This window comes from Dendrobates tinctorius, unplaced genomic scaffold (genome assembly GCF_039654945.1).
Source record: "Dendrobates tinctorius isolate UK_male_01 unplaced genomic scaffold, ASM3965494v1 ptg000095l, whole genome shotgun sequence".
NCBI lineage: Eukaryota > Metazoa > Chordata > Amphibia > Anura > Dendrobatidae > Dendrobates > Dendrobates tinctorius.
The window spans coordinates 28,797,484-28,819,565 of NW_027361763.1; the positions used below are offsets into that span (position 1 = coordinate 28,797,484).

The window sequence follows — 22,082 nt, forward strand, 5'->3', positions numbered from 1 at the left end:
TGGTTCTCACACGAGCCGTACGGGCCGGGGGCAGCTTGGCAGAGGTGTTCGTGGTGCACACAGCAGAAGTGGCGTTGGAGACAGGGGTTTCATGACAATGTTGTGGACTGATTTTTCAAGTACCGCTCACACAACTGGTAATACTGCATCGATGGAAAGTGACAGGAGACAGCAGTTGTCAACTATGGTTACAAACTACTTTTCCTCCCATATCGATGTTCTCCCACACAGGTCATTCCCCTTTGATTATTGGGCCGCTAAACTGGACACCTGGCCTGAATTGGCCCAACATGCCTTACAGGAGCTCGCTTGCCCAGCTGCAAGTGTGCTATCGGAAAGAGTCCAGTGCAGCTGGATGAATCCTGACAGAAAAAAGGACCCGTCTGCCAACCCAAAATGTGGATGATCTAACCTTCATTAAAATGAACCACGCATGGGTTTCCAAGGATTTTGTCCCACCTTCCCCTGATGACACATAGGGTGACAGAAAAATGGCTTGCTTTGGTCCACCTCTTCCTGGGACTTCACCTATTTCGCCTTTTGCATCAGCTGAATGTCCAACATCAACATATGCCACTTGCTAAAACTCCCTAACTGTGCTGCCTCCCCCCCCATGGCCGGGGTCACCACCTAGCGCACGACACCGTGCGAGTGCCGTTGCCCTGGACAGGTGGGTAGGCCGACTCTTGGGCGCGAGCACTGGTACAGGGTCCTTCATAGTGCAATCAAGTGTCTGACGGTGGTGGTGCACACCCGCCGTCAGACACACCGCTGTACTATGAGGGGCCCAGTGCCAGTACCGACGCCCACGAGTGGGCCCCCTTTGCTTGGGCAGGGCCCCAGCATTTGCAATCTTTACCTCTCCCTGCTCCTCCGCTGTGTAATCTGGGCCGTCAAATCCATACTGTGCCTGACACCGTCTGAGCCTGCCTCCTGAGACATATTTTGAATGTGTACGCTATCCATACATGTTATCTGGGGAAACGGTACCCTTTCTAACCTTTGTGCAATCACGTGCAATCCATACTGGGCCTAACACCATCTGAGCCTGCCTCCTGAGACATATTTTGAATGTGTATGCTATCCATACATGTTATCTGGGGAGACGGTACCCTTTCTAACCTTTGTGCAATCACGTGCAATCCATACTGGGCCTAACACCGTCTGAGAATGATAGATGGGGCCCACCATACACTGGAACATTCCAAAGGTGGATATCAGACACTGGAGCAGCATTTACAGGGCCCATTATACACTAGAGCATTAGAAATGGGGCCCATTATGTTTGGAGCATTATTTGGGCCCATAAGACAGTGGAGCTTCATCCATGGGGACCAACATATACTGTAGCATTATGTGGAGCTCATCATATACTGTTTCAAACATTATATGGGACCAATGATTCTGTATGGAGAAATAGATGGGCCTCGTCATGAGATGTAAAAAGTGAGGTATTTTTCATTGTACTATACCGCTATTTCTCTGCCGTATCGGAGCATGATGAGTTGTGGTATGTGTTAAAGGGGCGCTCTTTCGCCCAGGGCACATGAAAACCTGGAGCCAGCCCTCCCCCCCACAGTTTGTAGCCAAATAACCCCCATTTTTCAGTGCGTAACTTGTATTATGAAGTTAATTAAGGTTGACAAGCTTAAGAAAGAAGAATTGATGCTTTTGGCATTCAAATGGGCACTGTTGGTGTGTTTCCTGTCCTCACTGCCGACTTTTATTCCCCATTGACTTACATTGGGTTTCGTGTTTCGGGATGACCCCGACTTTTCCCTATAATCGGACGATCTTGCTCGACCCGACTTTTGGAAAAGTCGGGTTTCACGAAACGAAACGCGACCCTAAAAAACCAAAAGTCGCTCAACTCTACTAACCACCATTCCAGAGAAGTCAAGACCGCCTGAGTTACAGTTATCTTGCCCTCAAGGTGACCTCCATGTCGCTTCTCCTCCTGGAGGATCTGATGCTGAAGTGTGCGGACATGATAATGGGCCCACCGGACTGCAGGGGCACAGGAATCTAGCGACCCCAATAGCGACATTGCCCCTCTCAGAGACATGCGTGGTCCATCTATGGCTGCCTCTACTTTCTCTTTTGCTAGTGCTATCTTTACCTGAGGAAGTAGACATTTCTGGGTTATGGAGTTCAATTGGAACCCCAAAAACATCTGGAGGGATTGCGGAACTAGCCTGGACTTCTGTATATTTATGATCCAGCTTAGGTCCTGCAAAGTTGAGATTGCATCAGCCACTCTTTCGGTACATTGGGTATCTGAGTTCCCGATTATTAGGAAGTCGTCTAAGTAAGGTACGATTAAAGTATCCTTTTGATGAACATAGGCCATCACCTCTGCCATCACCTTGGTGAAGATTCTTGGCGCTGTTGAGAGGCCGAAAGGCATGGCTGTGTACTGAAAATGACGGACCTTGCCATCGAACACCACTGCGACCCTTAGATATTTTTGGTATCTATTATGGATAGGAAGATGATAGTAAGCATCTTTTAAATCAATTCCCGCCATCACACAATTTGGAAAGAGAAGCTTTATGGTGGATCTGATTGATTCCATCTTAAACTTATAATTTTTTTATAAACGTATTAAGCTTCTTTAAATTAATAATTGTTCTAAACGTACCATCTGGTTTGGAAATTAAAAATAAGGGAGAGTAGAAGCCTCTACCTTCCTGTCCCTCTGGGACCTCCACTAAAAAACCCTTGCTTAGTAGGCTCCGAATCTCTTCTTCGAGGGCCTTTTGTTGGGCTATAGAGTTAAGGCGGGTTAGGATAAAGAAATCATAAGGGTATTGAAGGAATTCTATTTTCATTCCTTCTTTAATAATACTCAAGATCCATGGGTTTGAGGATATTTGTTCCCATTTTGGATAAAAGAACCGTAATCTACCCCCTACAGGTGGGTCTGATTTTTTAATTTCTATTTTCCCTTCGGAATGTTGGACCCCTGAACATGGTACCCTTTTGTTTCTCTTCTTTTGCGGCCCATCTATTTGATCTTTCCGTTTGCCTCCTTCTTCCAAACGGTCGCCTCTTAAAGGTTCTCCTATAGAAAGGGATAGAAGAGTCAGGGAACGCCTTCTTCCTCCCCTTTGCTTTGGCGAGTATCTCGTCTAGGGTTTTTCCGAAGAGAAACTCACCCTCACACGGGGTTGCACAGATCTTAGCCTTTGATTGAGCATCCCCCTTCCAGCTCTTCATCCACAACGCCCTTCTGGCGTTGTTCACCAGAGCTGCTGATCTTGCTGCCAGCCGTAGAGTGTCCGCCGACGCATCAGCCATAAAGGCAGCTGCCCCCCTTATCAATGGGATAGCGGCCCGTAATTTTTCACTGGACACCTTTTGCTCGATTTGCTGATCCAGCTGGTCCAACCACACGAGCATAGATCTAGTGGTGCATGTGCTGGCTACCGCTGGTTTAAAAATACCCGTGGTAGCTTCCCAAGACCTCTTCAATGATGATTCCGCCTTGCGGTCTAACGGGTCTGCCAACAAGCCTGCGTCCTCTACTGGAATAGCCGATTGTTTCGAGGTAGAGGATATAACGGCATCCACTTTTGGCACTTTGGTCCATTTTAATAGCTCCTCATCGCTATATCGATACTTTCTTTTTGAGGCTGATGGGAGAAAACTTCTTTGGTCATGTTTTTCCCATTCCCTCTTTATTAGGGCCTTAATCACCGGTATTACCGGGAACGCTCTCCTTTTCTTTTCCGCCAATCCCGCAAACATTATGTCTTGTGCGGTTTGGGCACCCCTTGGTTCCTCACACCCCATAGTGCTTCTCACCGATTTAACTAGGTTGTCCATACTATCCAGGGGGAAACAAGACCGTCCCTCCATGTCTGATGATGACGAGGATGTGATTGAGGAGTCAGAGATTAACCCCCCTTCTTCCTCTGACTCTGAGCTGAGGGTTAACTGCTTTTTGCTGCCAGTCTCTGAGGGAGTTTTGGCGCGGTTAATAGCCTGTATCTCCTCCCTGATTATAGCTCTAATATCCTTTGTCGACAATGCGGCCCCCTGCTTTGTCTCTCTGGTGCACTGCTTACAGAGCTTCTTAGGGTAGGAGTCAGGGAGAGGTTCAGAGCATAACGCACATTCTTTATGCTTGGATTTCTCCTTTTTCTTGGTCTAGAAGGGGACACCAAGGCGGGGGGGGGGGGGGTGGAGAGGTCAGCTTAATAGGCAGAGTATATACTTTGCACACTCACCCAGTGAAGCCTTATATTACCGGATCAGATGGCTGAGATCCCATCCTAGGACTTGACTCTCCAGTTTCGCTCCTGCGCCCGGTGTCTGTCCTAGTGTTGCGGTCCCTGGTGGAGCTGCCCCCTGCAGAATCTCCTGCTGGAGCGTGCGCTTCCGTTGGGGCGACATGGCTTGTCCCTGCTCAGCTGCGCGCTGTTTAAATAGATTGCGCGCTGCTTTAAATTGGTGTTCTCTTTTTTTTCTTCTTTCTTCTCTCCCCGGAAGTCGCTCCTCCCCGGGATTTCCCCGCACATGCGCCGTCGCGCTCAGCCATCTTACCCCGGAAGTTCAATCATTACTTCCGGGGTTAAGGAGTCTCCACGCCGGCCGGCCACCGCGCCCCCGCCTGTTCTCTGCGGCCTGCGCCCACCGCCGCCTCACGGGAGCCTCTCTTCCCTTTTTTTTTTCTTCGCGCCACAGGCGCACTTACCCGGGCAGCGGCGGCACCTTGGTGCCTCCCCGGCGTACTCCTGGGTGAGACCGGGCGGCCCACCCCAGACCCGGTCATCACCCTCCACCTGCCAGACGAGGGGGGAGCCGTCTAGCGGAGTCTCACCCGACGCTGCCTCCGGACCGCAGCCCCTGCCGTTCCCAAGGAGACTGCACAGGCGGCATGCATGGCCCAGGTAAGCTTCCTGAAGGATCCTGGCTCCGTTTGGAACAGGAAACCAAAACTGAGGAGGAGAGGCGGACCGCCCCCTTTTATCTTTCCTGTAGGGTTTCCTGTTCCAAATGGGACGGATCCGATACCTCCAGTGGGTGCTGTCGTGGCCAAGGGTAAAATACCCCATTACCATATTTTCTTCCCTTCTATCTATAACACCATGCCGGAAGTGCTGGCTTATCTGCCTGGTTCTTGCTGTCTTAGCTGATTTGAACTACAGGCTTTAGAAATCTTATACCTGTGTGATCTTCTCTGTTCCCCTCCCCCAAGGCTCAGAGACTATTCACAAACCCCCTCACTGTCTGAGCATTGGGGGGGGGGGGGGGGGACGAGAACAGAGAAGATCACACAGGTATAAGATTTGTAAAACCTGCAGCTCAAATCAGCTACTAAGACAGCAAGAACCAGGCAGATAAGCCAGCACTTCCGGCATGGCGTTATAGAAAGAAGGGAAGAAAATACGGTAATGGGGTATATTACAGAGGTTCATCACTTTACAAAGGCAAAATAACATCACATTTCAAAAAAAAAAAAAAAAAAAAAAACCAACCCTAAAAAGTGAATTTCTAAGGGAGATTTTTCAGAGGCAGCAAAGAAATGTGTGACAAATTAACTACAAAAATCTGGGGATGTTCCTGAAATAAATTTGTACATTTCTGGCCACTGTTGGAGTGCCGGATACCTTTGTAAAGCCTGACAAGCTGACGTGCCAGTGCACCCGCAAGACTGTTGAGCGGGAATCACCATCCTCTGCATTACAGAAATCTGCGGATGTTACAGAGGCAGCAGATGGGCCGTGCAAAGACGAAGACCCCACCCATAACCCAACCTCACAGTCCCACCCGAATGCAAGAAGACCAAAACTTCTGATGATTTTAAAACAACTGAGCTGTGGATTTTTTTCACTGAATGTATGTATTAAATTCAGAGGTGTAGCTAGGGTTTTGATTCAGAAGGGCCAAAACTTCTGAGTGGGCTCTTAACCAGGTAACCTTGATTATAACTATGGTGGTGCAACCTAAGGGCTCATACTCACGGACGAGTCTCGCACGTCAAAACCCAGCACTCGGGAGCGGAGCGTGTGGCTGCATAGAAATACATATAGCTGAATGCTTCGATCCGACTGCCAGCAGCAGTGCCGAGTATTGACGTGCGAGACTCGTCTGAGTTTCTCGCATGTGAGTATGAGCCCTAATACTGAATGCAGGAGATCCTCAGGAGATGACTGGGCTTTTACTGAAAATAATCTCTATACAAAGACCAACACTGATATTACCGCCATATGGTGACCAAATAGTGTAAGATACCAGTCCTGCATAACGGTGACCAGAAAAGGTCCACAGGAAAATTGTCCACATGGAAAATTGCCAATTGCAGCATCAAAGTTTCAGATCTATGATAGTTCAGGTGCAAGGTGAGGATGTTCACATGATATGTGAAAAATGCCCACAGAAAATTGTCCACAGACATGAATACCCACAGGAAAAGACAATAGAGAGTTTTAGGTGAGATGCTCTGCAAGACAGAGACTAGCATAGATCTATAGGATAAATGTGCTGGAGGACAGGGGGATAGTATGCAGGTATACGTGAGATGTTCTGCATGGCAGGAGAATAATATAGAAATATAGGTGAGATGCTCTGCAGGGGGGATAATAATATAGAATTACAGGCGAGATGCTCTGCAGGACAGGGGGATAGTATACAGGTATAGGCGAGATGTTCTCCAGGGGAGGAGAAGAATATAGAATTTTAGGTGAGATGCTCTGCAGGACGGGGGAAAGTATACAGGTATGGCTACAGACACACTAACGCCATTTTCAGGGGTGGCTGCGGTCTGCTATTCTTTAGTGTGGAGGGACCCTAACATAATGGGCCCTCACCCAGTTGAGAATACCAGCCCTCAGCTGCCTAGTTTTACCTTGTCTGGCAATATAGGGCGGAGCCCACACATTTTTCTTTTCCAGCCAAGGTAAAAATTAGGCAGCTGAGGGTGCCTGCTTGCAGCTGTCCGCTTTCATCTGACTAGACTTAATAATTTGAAGCCCCAAAAGTTTTTTCTTTATTATTTATTCAGCACCCTATGATGGCAGATTCATTACCATACACTAATGTGCATGGAAACTAAGCACAAACACCGTCCAGATCGAGGAAATGCAGTCAGACTGCAACAGCCAATCACAGAGGTTCTCACAGTGTGTGAGCGTCTGTGATTGGCTGTTTGCCGGTCAATGCAGTGAATATGCATGAGGCTTAATGGGTGGGAGACTGGTAAGCCCGAGCTACGCATTCTAGCATCTGTCTATTCCATTCAATCTACCTATCTTATCGGTCTGTCTTCTCTTTTCGAACTTTATGCAGCATGGGAAAGACCATGTTGAAAATTCATTGCACACAGAAGAATGTCGATGAAAATTGCCCACACAGAAAATTAACCACAAGTTTATTAAGAACAGCTTATTAAGGAGGTCTAATAACAATGAATCCGGTTTATTGAATAATCATTGAATACCTGCAAATTAGCCATTTTCCTTAAGTACTTTAGTTTATCTTTCACCTGGTGATAGTCCTGTACAGAAGTTGCAACCATGTGATACAGCGCCTCATGCTTCCCCTTTTTTCAGAGATTTACACAGAAACCCCGGTGTGAGCGCAGGTTATATGTGCGCCAAGCCTTACTGTGATCTTTGGGAGGCACAATGAAAAAAACAGCAGGTGAAGAATTGGTTTTATTTATTTTTTACGCTGTTCCTTGTGGGGTATAAATGATTGGGCGACTTTATTTTTCGGTAGGTGCAGTCACAGCGATACCAGATTTATATCAGGTTTTTATGTTTGGCTGCTGCCACACACTAAAAGATGCTTTTTGTTGTGAAAACTAGTTTTACGTCACCATATTTTGAGAGTTAAAATATATTTATATTTTGGCTGTCAGAGTCATGTGAGGGCTTGATATTGCGGGACGAGCTGACATTTTATTGGTAGCAGTTTCAGGCACATGACTTTTTTATTGCTTTCTATTATAATTTTTGGGAGACGGAACGAACAAAAACCAGCAACACAGTAATTGCTTTCTATTTATTGTTTTTTATACCGTTTTGCATATAATAAAATTGGTAATGCAGCTTTATTCTTTGGGTCACTATAATTAAAGCAATACCTCATTTATATCTTTGTTTACGTTTTGTCGCTTTTACACAATAAAAACTTTTTTTTTTTAGAAAAACTAATTATGTTTGCATCACTTTATTCTTAGAGCTATAACTTTATTTTTCTGCTGATGCTGTATGGGGGCTTGTTTTTGGCGGGACAAGATCACATTTCAGCAGTACCATGTTTATTTATATGTGCCTTTTTTATTGTGTTTTATCGCACTTTGTTTGGTGGTATGATGATAGGCAAGAACAATGCACTCAGTTTTTATTTTTTTTATGGAGTTCACTGAAGGGGATAACTAGTGGGACAGTTATAGAGCGGGTTGTTACGGACGTGGCGATAACAAATGTGTACTTTTATTGATTTTTTTTATTTTCAGAAATAATTGTATTTTTTAAAAAATTTTTCTTTTTTTGGGGGATTTTTTAAAAATTTTTTTTTTTTTACACTTTGCAATTCTTTTTTTTTTTTAAGCTTTTTACATTGTCCCAAGATGGGACATTACTATGTTATATCACATCGTTGATCTGACACTCTGACCTAAAGAATATCAGATAAGGATCTGACAGGCAGGGAAGGAGGAATGCCGGCGTCTGCACTCAGCAGGCACTCGCAAGCCACCTTTCCCTCCAAAACCCAGAAGGACCCCGTGGCCATCTTGGTGCCAGGGGTCTCCATGGAGACCATCAGGCCAACACGATCACATCGCGGTGGCCTGATGGAAGCGCGCAGGGAGCCCCCTCCCTGTGAGATGTGTTGTGACTTCATTCTCACCAGTTGTGAGTTCCCCTTCTGGACTCCCTCTGGTGGTTATGGGAGGTGGTGCGGCTGGTATGATCGGTGGAGATCTGCCACCTGAGAATGAGGATGACGATTGGATCTCAGGATTCTCAGGTTGGATTTAAGACAGCCGATGCCCTATTCAGTTGCTGGTGATTCCTTCTGGCTTGTCAGCTCTTGGTTTTCAGCTCTGTTCCAGTCATCTAAAGGTAAGTTTTTCTGCTAATGTTCACACTTGATTTTGTTGGTCTATTCAGTTTTTTGTATGGTCTGCCAGCCCCAGCTGGGGGCTGAGATGGATTTCCACTCTTATTTATCAGTATTTTGCCAATTGGCTTTTTGTCCCTTACTAGTTCAGTCTTTTTGCTCTGTCTCAGAATATTCCAGAGTGCTGATATAGTGGGAGAAGTCTAGTGAATTCAGGGTTAATTTTGCTATCAGAAGTGTTGGACATTATTTTTGTAGGGTTTTTTGCAGGTTGCAGACTGTGACTTGCCTTTCCTTTCCTGTCTAGTTACCAACTTCTCTGGTTTTCTGTGGCTTAGCTTGTTTTGTTTTGTTTTTCTCCTCGGTGACCCATTCATAACAGAGATGCCTCTCTATGACACTGTCACTACTGACAGAGGCATCAGAGAGGTTAAATGCCCACTATCGGTGCTAGCACTGATTGTGTGCATTGCTGCAGGGTGTCAGCTGTCGCACACAACTGACACCCGCACACGATCAAAGTGGCTGTCAGCCTGAGGCCGTGCAATCGTGCCGCCTGGCGGAGGGAAGGAGGTTGTCATTCAGGATTTTACAGTACATGGCTCTAGTGAAGTAGTCCTGTGCCCTTAGCAGAAAAACACCCCCAAAACATGTTTCCACCTCCATGCTTAACAGTGGGGATGGTGTTCTTTGGGTCATAGGGAGCATTTCTCTTCCTCCAAACACGCTCAGTTGAGTTAATGCTAAAGAGCTCAATTTCCGTCTCATCTGACCACAGCACCTTTTCCCAATCACTCACAGAATCATCCAGGTGTTCATTGGCAAACTTCAGACAGGCCTGCACATTCGCTTTCTTGAGCAGGGGGACCTGGTGGACACTGCAGGATTTTAAACCTTTAAGACATAATGTGGTGTTACCAATGGTTTTCTTGGTGACTGTGGTCCCAGCTGCCTTGACATCATTAACAAGTTCCCCCGTGTAGTTTTAGGCTGATGACTCACCTTCCTCATGAAGCGAGGGTACCCCACGAGGTGAGATTTTGCATGGTGGACCAGATCGATGTCGATTGACAGTCATTATGTATTTCTTCCATTTTATTACTATTGCACCAACAGTTGTCTCCTTCCTCACCCAGCATCTTACTTATGGCTTTGTAGCCCATTCAAGCTTTGTGCAGGTCTAGGATCTTGTCCCTGACATCCTTATAAAGGTTTTTGGTCTTGCCCATGTTGTAGAGGTTAGAGTCTGACTGATTAATTGAGTCTGTGGAAAGGAGTCTTTTATAAAGGTGACTATGTAAGACAGCTGTCTTTAATGCAGGTAACAAGTTGATTAGGAGCGTCTAACTGGTCTGTAGGTTAGTAGGGGGATCAAATACTTATTTCTCACTGCAAAATGCAAATAAATTTATATAATTTATAAAATGTGATTTTCTAGATTTTATTTTTGATATTCTCTCTCTCAATGTTAAAATTAACCTCCCCTTAAAATTATAGACTTTTCACGTCTTTGTCAGTGGGCAAACTTACAAACTCAGCAAGAGATCAAATACTTATTTCCTTCACTGTATATATACCCGAATATATTTCCTTACAACAAATCACAGTTGTCAAAGCTCTATAGCAGGTAGAGGGTTATTGTGTGAATAAAGGCGGGAACAATGGTGTACAGCTGTGTGAACTCTTGTACATCTACCACCCTGACCAGGCCAAGTATCACCATCCCCTGGTAACAGCCCCATATCACTTGTCCAGACCCCCCAGCATAGGGGGACCCTCTGTGTTCCTCACTACCAGGTGCTACATTTCCCACGTCATTACCACAGGGTGAAATTCTGCAGCTTTTTAAGTGAAATCCATTAACAAAGTCCACAGAGCTAATGGGCGACAAAGTGCAGCAATTCCCTTTACTAATTAATATAATGCCCCGGTGTTGAGGGGAGAAGGGCGGACCCCCAGCAATGTCGCCATTACCTGTGTCTCCCATGGGACTGATGGGTTAAGCTATGAAAAGAATAATTGCAAAATATCAGAAATGATGATCTGAGGAGGATCGCTGAGATCTAAGGAGGATTCATGCTTTGAGACAAAGAATAGTGATCTCATAATGGGAATAATCAGTTTGTAAAGGGTCAAAACTGGAATAAGCGGAAGGAAAAATGTCAGAAACCGGGAATAATAAGTGGAGCTCAAGGATTCCCACAGAACAATGGAGGAACTGTCACCAAATGTGGATTGTTGGGCTGGAGACAACGGAGCTGCCGCCATCTTCATCTCTTACAGTGACTGAGATTGTCCTCAGTATCGGCCGAGGTGAGAAAGCAGCAGACACCGACCAGGAGAAGAAGACGACACTGATGAATCAGATCTCCTCTAATTATCCAATCACACCTCATTGTATGGAGATGAGGCATCAGTCCAACTTCTAACCAAGAGACTCAAAAAGGTGGAAACAAATCAATACAAAAGTCACTGATACAGGAAAAAAGGGGAGAAAGAAAAGCAAAAGAACATAGAAAAGACATTTTAAAACAGTAAAGTGGAATAAAAAGCAAAATTAGTGAATGACTATTAACCTGTGTCACTAATCCAAGTAAAATTACAAATAAAATGTAAGTGTGTCATATTTTACAAGATCATTGATTATGTGTAAGAATAAATGAAGGCCAATTCTAGTCTGAAAATAAAACAAAAATAATTTCACAATGTATTAAAATATAAAATATATAAATGGCAGAATAGAATTTATAATGTAAAAGACAAATATGCAAAAAGTATAATAGAAAATATGTGTAAGAAAAAAATCTACACATCTCTCCCCTTATGAATGCATAATATAAGGGGCTCAGAGCTGGACCCCCGTATGACCCCAAGAGAGCCCACCCTGGCAGCAGAGAGGAGATTATAGATCTGTCTAATGTCTGGTTGGTACACAACTGTGAGATGTAGAGTTAGATACAGACACTGATTATATATTTCCATCTCCTTTTCACATCACTTGATTCCGATTATTCATTGATATCACATATGTGAGATGTAGCGTTAGATACATAGATAAGTTGATAATCAGTGAAATATGAGATCCATTAATAACTACCAGCTAAATATGAGCTGTATACATAGATGAGCAGAAAACAGAATCCTGCACCCCGTGGACGGGTGGATCACAGGTCGTATATAGACACGTGGATATATAGATATAGTTACACTCACACGATTCCCGCTAATTATGGATTCATTAGAGGTGTCCTGTGTCCCCTGGATTTTGGGGCCAGCTGGGGGAGGCTGTAGGAAGCTTTGCCCCATGGTCATTTCCTCTCCTCTCGGGGGCAGTGTGGGGTCTGTGTGCAGAGCCCACTTCTCCTCTCTCAGTGCTGATCTCTGCTCTGGGCTATTGGCATGCTAATAGTGTATTTGCATTTCACAAAGCACAGCTCTGGATATAAGGAGGCTCAGAGCTCAGGACCCTACATTCTCCAGCAAAAGATCACCAGCTCCTGGAACTTCTCACCATCTGAGCATACTTTGCCTTCTACCAACTATCATGCAGCCCACTCCTATCTTCCCAGGGCTTGGCCATGACTTGTCTCAGGCTCCTGCTCTGCCAGTGGCCATTCAGGACCATTCAAGACCAAGGAAAACCTTCGATATTGAGTCCATACTATCCAGGGAGGATAGACCGGCTCCCCGAGTAGCTGTGGAGGAACCCGGCTGGCAGATGCCCCCTGCACCCTATGGCTTCTCCTATGGGGCCATGTCCTATCCTCCAGTATGGTTTGGCCAACCTGCAGCCTTCCCCGGCTATGTCCAGCCCCAGCAGCACTTCAGTGGAGGGTGCAGATGTCTGTACCCCCTGTGCAGCCACAGAGGTGAGTCCACACGCCTCATATTCTTAAACTAATTAGATAGAATTATTATAAGTGCTAATAATATTTTTACAATAAGTCGGTTAGATCAGGAAAGATGTGGATTTTTTTTCTTTAGGTTAATTGCTGAGACTTGTATTTCTCACATCAGAATAGTTATCTTGGATCTCACTTGTAGAAGTTGCAGCTCTGTGCGCTTCAGTCCTAGGAGCGCTCCTTCCTTCTTTCCTTTTGCTTTCTTGTGCTAACATCGCGACCTTCTACTTTTTCCAGATCTTACAAACACACTCTGCACCATGCGTCCCATAGTATCTCTGCCCTGCAAGACAGGACCTTACAAGCCGAAGAGATTTAGGACGATCTTCTCTCCAGAACAGCTGGAAAGGCTGGAGAAGGAATTCCTACAGCAGCAGTATAAGGTGGGGACTGAACGAGTGGACCTGGCTGCCACACTTGGCCTCACAGAAACTCAGGTAAGAATTGGCACATCCACTCTGTGACTGTCCTCAAATTGAGCCCTTTTGGGTTTGAAAATGCATTTGTTAGCTGAATGTGTTTGCTATGTAATATATGATATACAGTGCCTTGAAAAGTCTTCACACCCTGTGAACTTTTCCACTTTTCCACATTTATTCACATTACAGCCACAATCTTACATGTATTTTAATGGGATTTTATGCGACACCAACACATAGTAACAAGTATTTGTGGAGTGTAAAGGGAATGTTTCAGGGTTTCTAATTATTTTAAAAATATAAAAATAAAAAATTGTGAGGGGCATTTGTATTCACCCCGAGTCAGTACTTTGTAGGACCACCTTTCTCTCCAGCTTTCTCTGCATTGTTTGGAGTCTGTCTCTCCAGGTTTGCGCCTCTAGAGGTGACATTTTGCCCCTTCATTGCACACTCGCTCTCGCTCAGTGAGATTGGATGGAGACGTCTGTGATCAGTCATTTTCACATCTTGTCACAGATTCTCTGGGACTTATGTCTCAATAAAATACACTTAAGTATGTGGATGTAAAGTGAAAATAGGTAAAAATGTGGAATACTCACTTGGCATCAACACTTTTACAAAGCACTCTGCATAATATATATATATCACTGTAGTGTAACTAGAGTCTCAGTGTCTTTACATCCTAGTTTTTAACAATGTCTTCTCCTTTCTTCATAGGTGAAGGTCTGGTTTCAGAATCGCCGCATAAAGTGGCGGAAACAAAGCCTGGAGCAAAAAATGGCCAAAATGTCCCAGGTTAGAGTCCTCCCAAAAGACCAACCAGCCTCAGACCCCAGAGAAGAGCAGGAGAACGAAGTAGATGTGGTTCAGTAGATCTTCACCTAGACCTTCATTCTCTACTGAGGAATTCTGCTGACTACAGGATGATGCAATTTTTCTTGGCCAAAAACCATTATGGACAATGAGATGGAGGCCCAACGAACTAGTCACTTTGATGAGGAAAGGTCAACTTTGGAAAAACCTTACTCTACATGTCCTCCAACCATGAAAACTCCAATCAAGAGATGTGTGATGGACTTCTTCTCCTTTTAGAGTTTGGATGACACATTGGTGTCCTATCTTGTAGACCATTTGGCATGGAGGACTGTATAATAATTCTGCAATCTTCCATATATGAAAAATTGTCTTTATACTTTGTGTAATTTATAATTGTAGGACAGGGGTGGTGAACAAAGATCTCCCTGAGTCATTGGCAGGAAATAAGGCGCAGTATATATGATTTGTCCCTCACCTTACTGTGGTCCTTTCTAGTAACTATGTTACTGTTTCCCTTTGTACTTGCGTTGTCTCAATGCATTATGCACTTTTCCCCCCATTTGTAGCAGAGTCTAGTTATCTAGGACCTGATTTGTGGATTTTTCCCAATTTTAGGCCATAACACCATCAGTCCTGGGGTTCTTGGCTCTGCCTGTATAATGTTAATACCCCTCCCCTGCCTTCTAATTGTCTGGAGATTTTTCAATCCGTTCCCTGTCCTATGATACATCTCAGCCTCTATGGGGACGTGTGAAGGACCATTGTTACTGCACATTTGTACGCAAGCCATTATTTTATTTAAATCAGATGTTTTTTTACTGATGTTTGTCTTTTAAAATAAATGTTATTTAAACTCTTATTAGCTAATTGTCTCTGGTCAATCTCTTCCCTTAGCATTTGTTCTCATGTTTCTTATTATAATGCTTTTCAATTCTAAAAACATTGAAATATTAGCCAAAACTTTTTTAAATGTATTTATCAATCATCTTTTGTAAAGAGATGAATCTTTGTAATATACCCCATTACCATATTTTCTTCCCTTCTATCTATAACACCGTGCGGGAAGTGCTGGCTTGTCTGCCTGGTTCTTGCTGTCTTAGTAGCTGATTTGAGCTGCAGGCTTTACAAATCTTATACCTGTGTGATCTTCTCTGTTCCCCTCCCCCCAAGGCTCAGAGACTATTCACAAACCCACTCACTGTCTGAGCATTAGGGGAACTAGAGCAGAGAAGATCACAGGTATAAGATTTGTAAAACCTGCAGCTCAAATCAGCTACTAAGACAGCAAGAACCAGGCAGATAAGCCAGCACTTCCGGCATGGTGTTATAGATAGAAGGGAAGAAAATACAGTAATGGGGTATATTACAAAGATTCATCACTTTACAAAGGCAAAATAATATCACATTTCAAAAAAAAAAAAAAAAAAAAACACAACCCTAAAAAGTTACTTTCAAAGGGGGATTTATCAGGGGCAGCAAAAAAAATGTGTGACAAATTAACTACAAAAATCTGGGGATGTTCCTGAAATAAATTTGTACATTTCTGGCCACTGTTGGAGTGCCGGATACCTTTGTAAAGCCTGACAAGCTGACGTGCCAATGCGCCCGCAAGACTGATGAGTGGGAATCACCATCCTCTGCATTACAGAAATCTGGGGATGTTACAGAGGCAGCAGATGGGCCGTGGCAAAGACGAAGACCCAACCCATAATCCAACCTCACAGTCCAACCAGAATGCCCGAATACCAAAACTTCTATTGATGAATTTAAAAAAACTGAGCTGAGGATTTTTTTCACTGAATGTATGTATTAAATTCAGAGGTGTAGCTAGGGTTTTGATTCAGAAGGGCCAAAACTTCTGAGTGGGCTCTTAACCAGGTAACCTTGATTATAACTATGGTGGTGCAACCTAAGGGCTCATACTCACATGTGAGAAACTCGGACGAGTCTCGCACGTCAAAACCCAGCACTCGGGAGCCGAGCGTGTGGCTGCATAGAAATACATACAGCTGAACGCTCCAATCCGACTGCCAGCAGCAGTGCCGAGTATTGACGTGCGAGACTCGTCTGAGTTTCTCGCATGTGAGTATGAGCCCTAATACTGAATGCAGGAGATCCTCAGGAGATGACTGGGCTTTTACTGAAAATAATCTCTATACAAAGACCAACACTGATATTACCGCCATATGGTGACCAAATAGTGTAAGATACCAGTCCTGCAGAACGGTGACCAGAAAAGGTCCACAGGAAAAATTGCCCACACAGAAAATTGTCCACATGGAAAAATTGCCCACTAGGAAAATTGCCAATTGCAGAATCACAAAGTTTCAGATCTATGATAGTTCAGGTGCAAGGTGAGGATGTTCACATGGTATGTGAAAAATGCCCACAGAAAATTGTCCACAGACATGAATACCCACAGGAAAACAGTAGAGAGTTATAGGTGAGATGCTCTGCAGGACAGAGACTAGCATAGATATATAGGATAAATGTGCTGGAGGACAGGGGGATAGTATGCAGGTATACGTGAGATGTTCTGCATGGCAGGAGAATAATATAGAAATATAGGTGAGATGCTCTGCAGGACAGGGGGATAGTATACAGGTATGGGTACAGACACACTAATGCCATTTTCAGGGGTGGCTGTGGGCTGCTATTCTTTAGTGTGGGGGGACCCTAAAATAATGGGCCCTCACCCAGTTGAGAATACCAGCCCTCAGCTGCCTAGTTTTACCTTGGCTGGCAATTAAATATAGGGCAGAGCCCACACATTTTTCTTTGCCAGCCAAGGTAAAATTAGGCAGCTGAGGGTGACTGCTTGCAGCTGTCCGCTTTCATCTGACTTAATAATAATTTGAAGCCCCAAAAGTTTTTTCTTTATTATTTATTCAACACCCTATGATGGCAGATTCGTTACCATATACTAATGCAGTCAGATCGAGGAAATGCAGTCAGGCTGCAACAGCCAATCACAGAGGTTCTCAGAGTGTGAGCGTCTGTGATTGGCTGTTTGCCGGTCAATGCAGTGAATATGCATGAGGCTTAATGGGCGGGAGACTGGTAAGCCCGAGCTACGCATTCTAGCGTCTATTCCATTCAATCTACCTATCTTATCGGTCTGTCTTCTCTTTTCGAACTTTATGCAGCATGGGAAAGACCATGTTGAAAATTCATTGCACACAGAAGAATGTCGATGAAAATTGCCCACACAGAAAATTACCCACAAGTTTATTAAGAACAGCTTATTAAGGAGGTCTAATAACAATGAATCCGGTTTAGTGAATAATCATTGAATACCTGCAAATTAGCCATTTTCCTTAAGTACTTTAGTTTATCTTTCACCTGGTGATAGTCCTGTACAGAAGTTGCAACCATGTGATACAGCGCCTCATGCTTCCTCTTTTTTCAGAGATTTACACAGAAACCCCGGTGTGAGCGCAGGTTATATGTGCGCCAAGCCTTACTGTGATCTTTGGGAGGCACAATGAAAAAAACAGCAGGTGAAGAATTGGTTTTAATTATTTTTTACGCTGTTCCTTGTGGGGTATAAGTGATTAGGCAACTTTATTTTTCGGTAGGTGCAGTCACAGCGATACCAGATTTATATCGGGTTTTTATGTTTGGCTGCTGCCACACACTAAAAGATGCTTTTTGTTGTGTAAACTAGTTTTAAATCACCATATTTTGAGAGTTATAATATATTTAGACTTTGGCTGTCAGAGTCATGTGAGGGCTTGATATTGCGGGACGAGCTGACATTTTTTATTGGTAGCACTTTCAGGCACATGACTTTTTTTATTGCTTTCTATTATAATTTTTGGGAGACAGAATGAACAAAAACCAGCAACACAGGAATTGCTTTCTATTTTTTGTTTTTTTTATACCATTTTGCATATAATAAAATTGATAAGGCAGCTTTATTCTTTGGGTCACTACAATTACAGCAATACCTCATTTATATCTTTGTTTACGATTTGTCGCTTTTACACAATAAAAACCTTTTTTTTAGAAAAAATAATTATGTTTGCATCACTTTATTCTTAGAGCTAAAAGTTTTTTTGTTTTTCTGCTGATGATGCTGTATGGGGGCTTGTTTTTTGCGAGACAAGATGACATTTTCAGCAGTACCATGTTTATTTATATGTGCCTTTTTTATTGCGTTTTATCGCACTTTGTTTAGTGGTATGATGATAAAGCATTGTTATTGCTTTCAGTTTTTATTTTTTTATGGAGTTCACTGAAGGGGTTAACTAGTGGGACAGTTTTATAGAGCGGGTTGTTACGGACGTGGCGATACCAAATATGTGCACTTTTATTGCTTTTTATTTTCATAAATAAATTTATTGAAAATTTCTTCTTTTCTTTATTCAGGGATTTTTAAAAAATTATTTATACACTTTAATTTTTTTTTTAACTTTTTACATTGTCCCAAGATGGGACATTATTATGTTATATCACATCATTGATCTGACACTCTGATCTGCGGAGTATCACATCAGGATGTGACAGGCAGGGAAGGAGGAATACCGGCATCTGCTCAGCAGGCGCTCGCAAGCCACCTTCCCTCCAATACCCAGAAGGACCCCGTGGCCATCTTGATGCCAGGGGTCTCCATGGAGACCATCAGGCCAACACGATCACATCGCGGTGGCCTGATGGAAGCGCGCAGGGAGCCCCCTCCCTGTGAGATGCCTCTCTATGACACTGTCACTACTGACAGAGGCATCAGAGAGGTTAAATGCCCACGATCGGTGCTAGCACTGATTGTGTGCATTGCTGCAGGGTGTCAGCTGTCGCACACAACTGACACCCGCACATGATCAAAGTGGCTCTCAACCTGAGGCCGTGCGATCGTGCCGCCTGGCGGAGGGAAGGAGGTTGTCATTCAGGATTTTACAGTACATGGCTCTAGTGAAGTAGTCCTGTGCCATTAGCAGAAAAACACCCCCAAAACATGTTTCCACCTCCATGTTTAACAGTGGGGATGGTGTTCTTTGGGTCATAGGCAGCATTTCTCTTCCTCCAAACACTGAGTTGAGTTAATGCTAAAGAGCTCAATTTTTGTCTCATCTGACCACAGCACCTTCTCCCAATCACTCACAGAATCATCCAGGTGGTGTTCATTGGCAAACTTCAGACAGGCCTGCACATTCACTTTCTTGAGCAGGGGGACCTGGTGGACACTGCAGAATTTTAAACCTTTAAGGCCTCTTTCACACATCAGGTTTTCGGCGTCAGGCGCGATCCGGCACTTTTGACAAAAAACGGATCCGGCGAAATGCAATGCCGGATCCGGTTTCCCCCCCATTGACTTGCATTTGCGCCGGATCGGGCCGGATGGTCATGCGTTTCATCCGGTTTTCGCCGGATCCGGCAATGTGTCGCAATACGGCGTCTGGAAAAAACGGCTACTGTAACGTTTTTTGTCTCCGGCGAAAAAGCCGGATACGGCGTGTCCGGCTTTTTCACACAATGAAATCCTATGAGCGCCGCAATGCGCTGGATCTGGTGGCCAGATCCGTTTTTTTGGGTCTGAGCATGCTCAGTAGCTCTGCCCACAAGACACATATATAAAAGCATGACAGTGGGACCCTCAGCCACACCCAACATGCCACCCAAGACAGCAACCAGGCGCAGGAGAAGGCAGGAGACCACTGCAGCACCATCACCACCCCAAATGGAGCAGCATGCTGAACAACGGGAGGGGAGTCCAGCAGCAGATGAGACGGTAATTATCAAATCCCCCATTCCTCAAAACTAGGGCCATGGAATATCAAGATATTCATAGGCCCTTTGTTTCTCTTTATTCAACAGCCGCCCAAGAGATGCAGCAGCAGCAGCACCACCCACAGCCATGGAGTCTGGCCAGCAAGAGGACAGCACATCTTCTTCTGGGAGCCCTCCCTCGCATCGTCAGCGTTTGACAGTAAGTTTTTATTTCCAAAATCCATCATCTCTGTAATATATGTCTATTCATTGCCCTTTATTTCAAAACAGGAATCACAAGCTGAAGAGGAGCTCTCAGAAGAAGGAAGGGGTGGACAGACACCTGGAGTGGGCTCACAATTGGTAAGTTTTTTGCATCAAACGCAGAAACACAACATCACACTACACACAACACATAGAAAACAATGTACTGCAGACCACACACAGCAAACAAATGACAACATCCAAACACAATTTATTTTCTTTTCTTCTCTAGTCTTCCCAATCTGGTGCTCGGCCAAGAGGTCCTCACAGTGCCTCCCAGGGTCGTCGGCGACAGCAATGCGGCGGTCACCAGCGTGTAAGTATAATATTTAAGTTAAATTTTGGTACACTTTTTATTTCATGTCTTAAGTGTGGTGACTAATTTTGCTATTTTTCTATTTTACTTTAACAGCCTTCACAGCGTGCTCCCGATTCAGACGGTGAGGATGGAGGAATTGATGTTGACCACCTCAGCGATCTCGTCAGAGAAAGGGAGCCACTCTGGAATATGGCTGACCGCCGCCACGCTGACCTGATCGTTACCCGACGACTCTGGGAGGAAATTGTTCGCTCCTTGTGGGCCGCTGGGAGGACCTCGATGCTCGGGCCCAGATTAAAGAGCGTAAGTATATACAGTACCGGTTGCTTGATGTAAACCAGTGTTTCCTGAACTCCAGTCGTCGTGGTCCCCACGGATCATGTGTTCAGGATTTCTATTTACTATGGAAATCCTGAAAACATGACCCCTGGGGACCATGAGGACTGGAGTTTGGGAAACACTGATGTTGTATACTAACCACTCCTTTCTCATTTCAGGGGACAGAATTGTGAAGCGGTAGCGGTCTGTGAGGGATCGTTTCGTTTCAAGAAGGAGTTCAATAAAGAGATGCGGGCCCCGAGTGGATCTGGAGGACGCAGGAGCAAGTACAAGTACGCACGAGCCCTGTCGTTCCTCCGGGATACAATGGTCACCAGAAGGTAAATACACACCACATGTGAAAAAAAAATGTTTAGATGTAACAATTTTTTTTCAGCCAGGGCCATGCCATGTCACTATTTTAATTGTTTTTTTTTTCTCTTTATTCCACAGCACGGTGAGCAGCACTCGGAAGCCTGCATGATTGGACCCTTCTGAGGCGATCCCTGAGGAGACCGGCACTGAGGGACACTTTGACCACCCCGGTACATCTGCACCATCCCAACCTTCCCACACATTCGACCCATCTGTCCCATCCACCAGCACAGGAGCATCGTGGCCGCCTACATTATATGAAGCTGCTGGTGAGGAGATCGCTTTCCCTTTACCCCACCCTTCTGCCCCTGCCACCTCTAGTACACCTGCGGGTACTGGGCAGCAGCGGCAGAGGGGTCAGGAATAGACTTATGCGCCAGAGTTCTTGCATCTGAATGCATCTTTCCAGAACTGTCTAAAAGTCTTGTCAGAGCAAATCTCCGCAGGCTTTCAGCAGATCAACTCCAGCATTCTGGAGGTGAAGACACTTCTGCAAACCATGCATTCAGAAGCAAGATCTTCGCCAAACCACACCTTTTTCAGGTCTGTTGTGGAGCGCATGGCAACGCTCTCTCCTACCCAGCAGATGCATGTAATGCATTCATGCCACGGTGCTCTCCAGCACGTTACCTCCCAACCTCCTCCTCCCACCCCAGTAGTTCCTCCACCTGCACCCCCTCCAGCCACTTCCCATCCTCCCCCTCCTATTACATCTGCACCCCCTCCAGCCACTTTCCATCCTCCCCCTCCTATTACATACCAGCCACCTCCCCACTTCCAGCAACCTGCCCCGTACCAAACTCCTTCCCCATACAACTTTCCATCAACATCTGCTCCTACAGTCCCTGCCCAACCCTCCACTCCACCGCCCACCACCTCTTCTGCCTC

General features: G+C 44.9%; 1 protein-coding gene across 1 annotated transcript; it reads left to right on the plus strand.

Moving 5' to 3' along the window:
• Window positions 1–12,489: 12,489 nt before the first annotated feature.
• Window positions 12,490–14,415, plus strand: LOC141098858 (homeobox protein not2-like). The gene is made up of 3 exons (XM_073586817.1): window positions 12,490–12,944; window positions 13,215–13,414; window positions 14,114–14,415. Exons 1-3 carry the CDS (start codon window positions 12,620–12,622, stop codon window positions 14,267–14,269), a joined length of 681 nt encoding a protein of 226 aa, XP_073442918.1. The 5' UTR covers window positions 12,490–12,619; the 3' UTR covers window positions 14,270–14,415.
• Window positions 14,416–22,082: the final 7,667 nt, after the last annotated feature.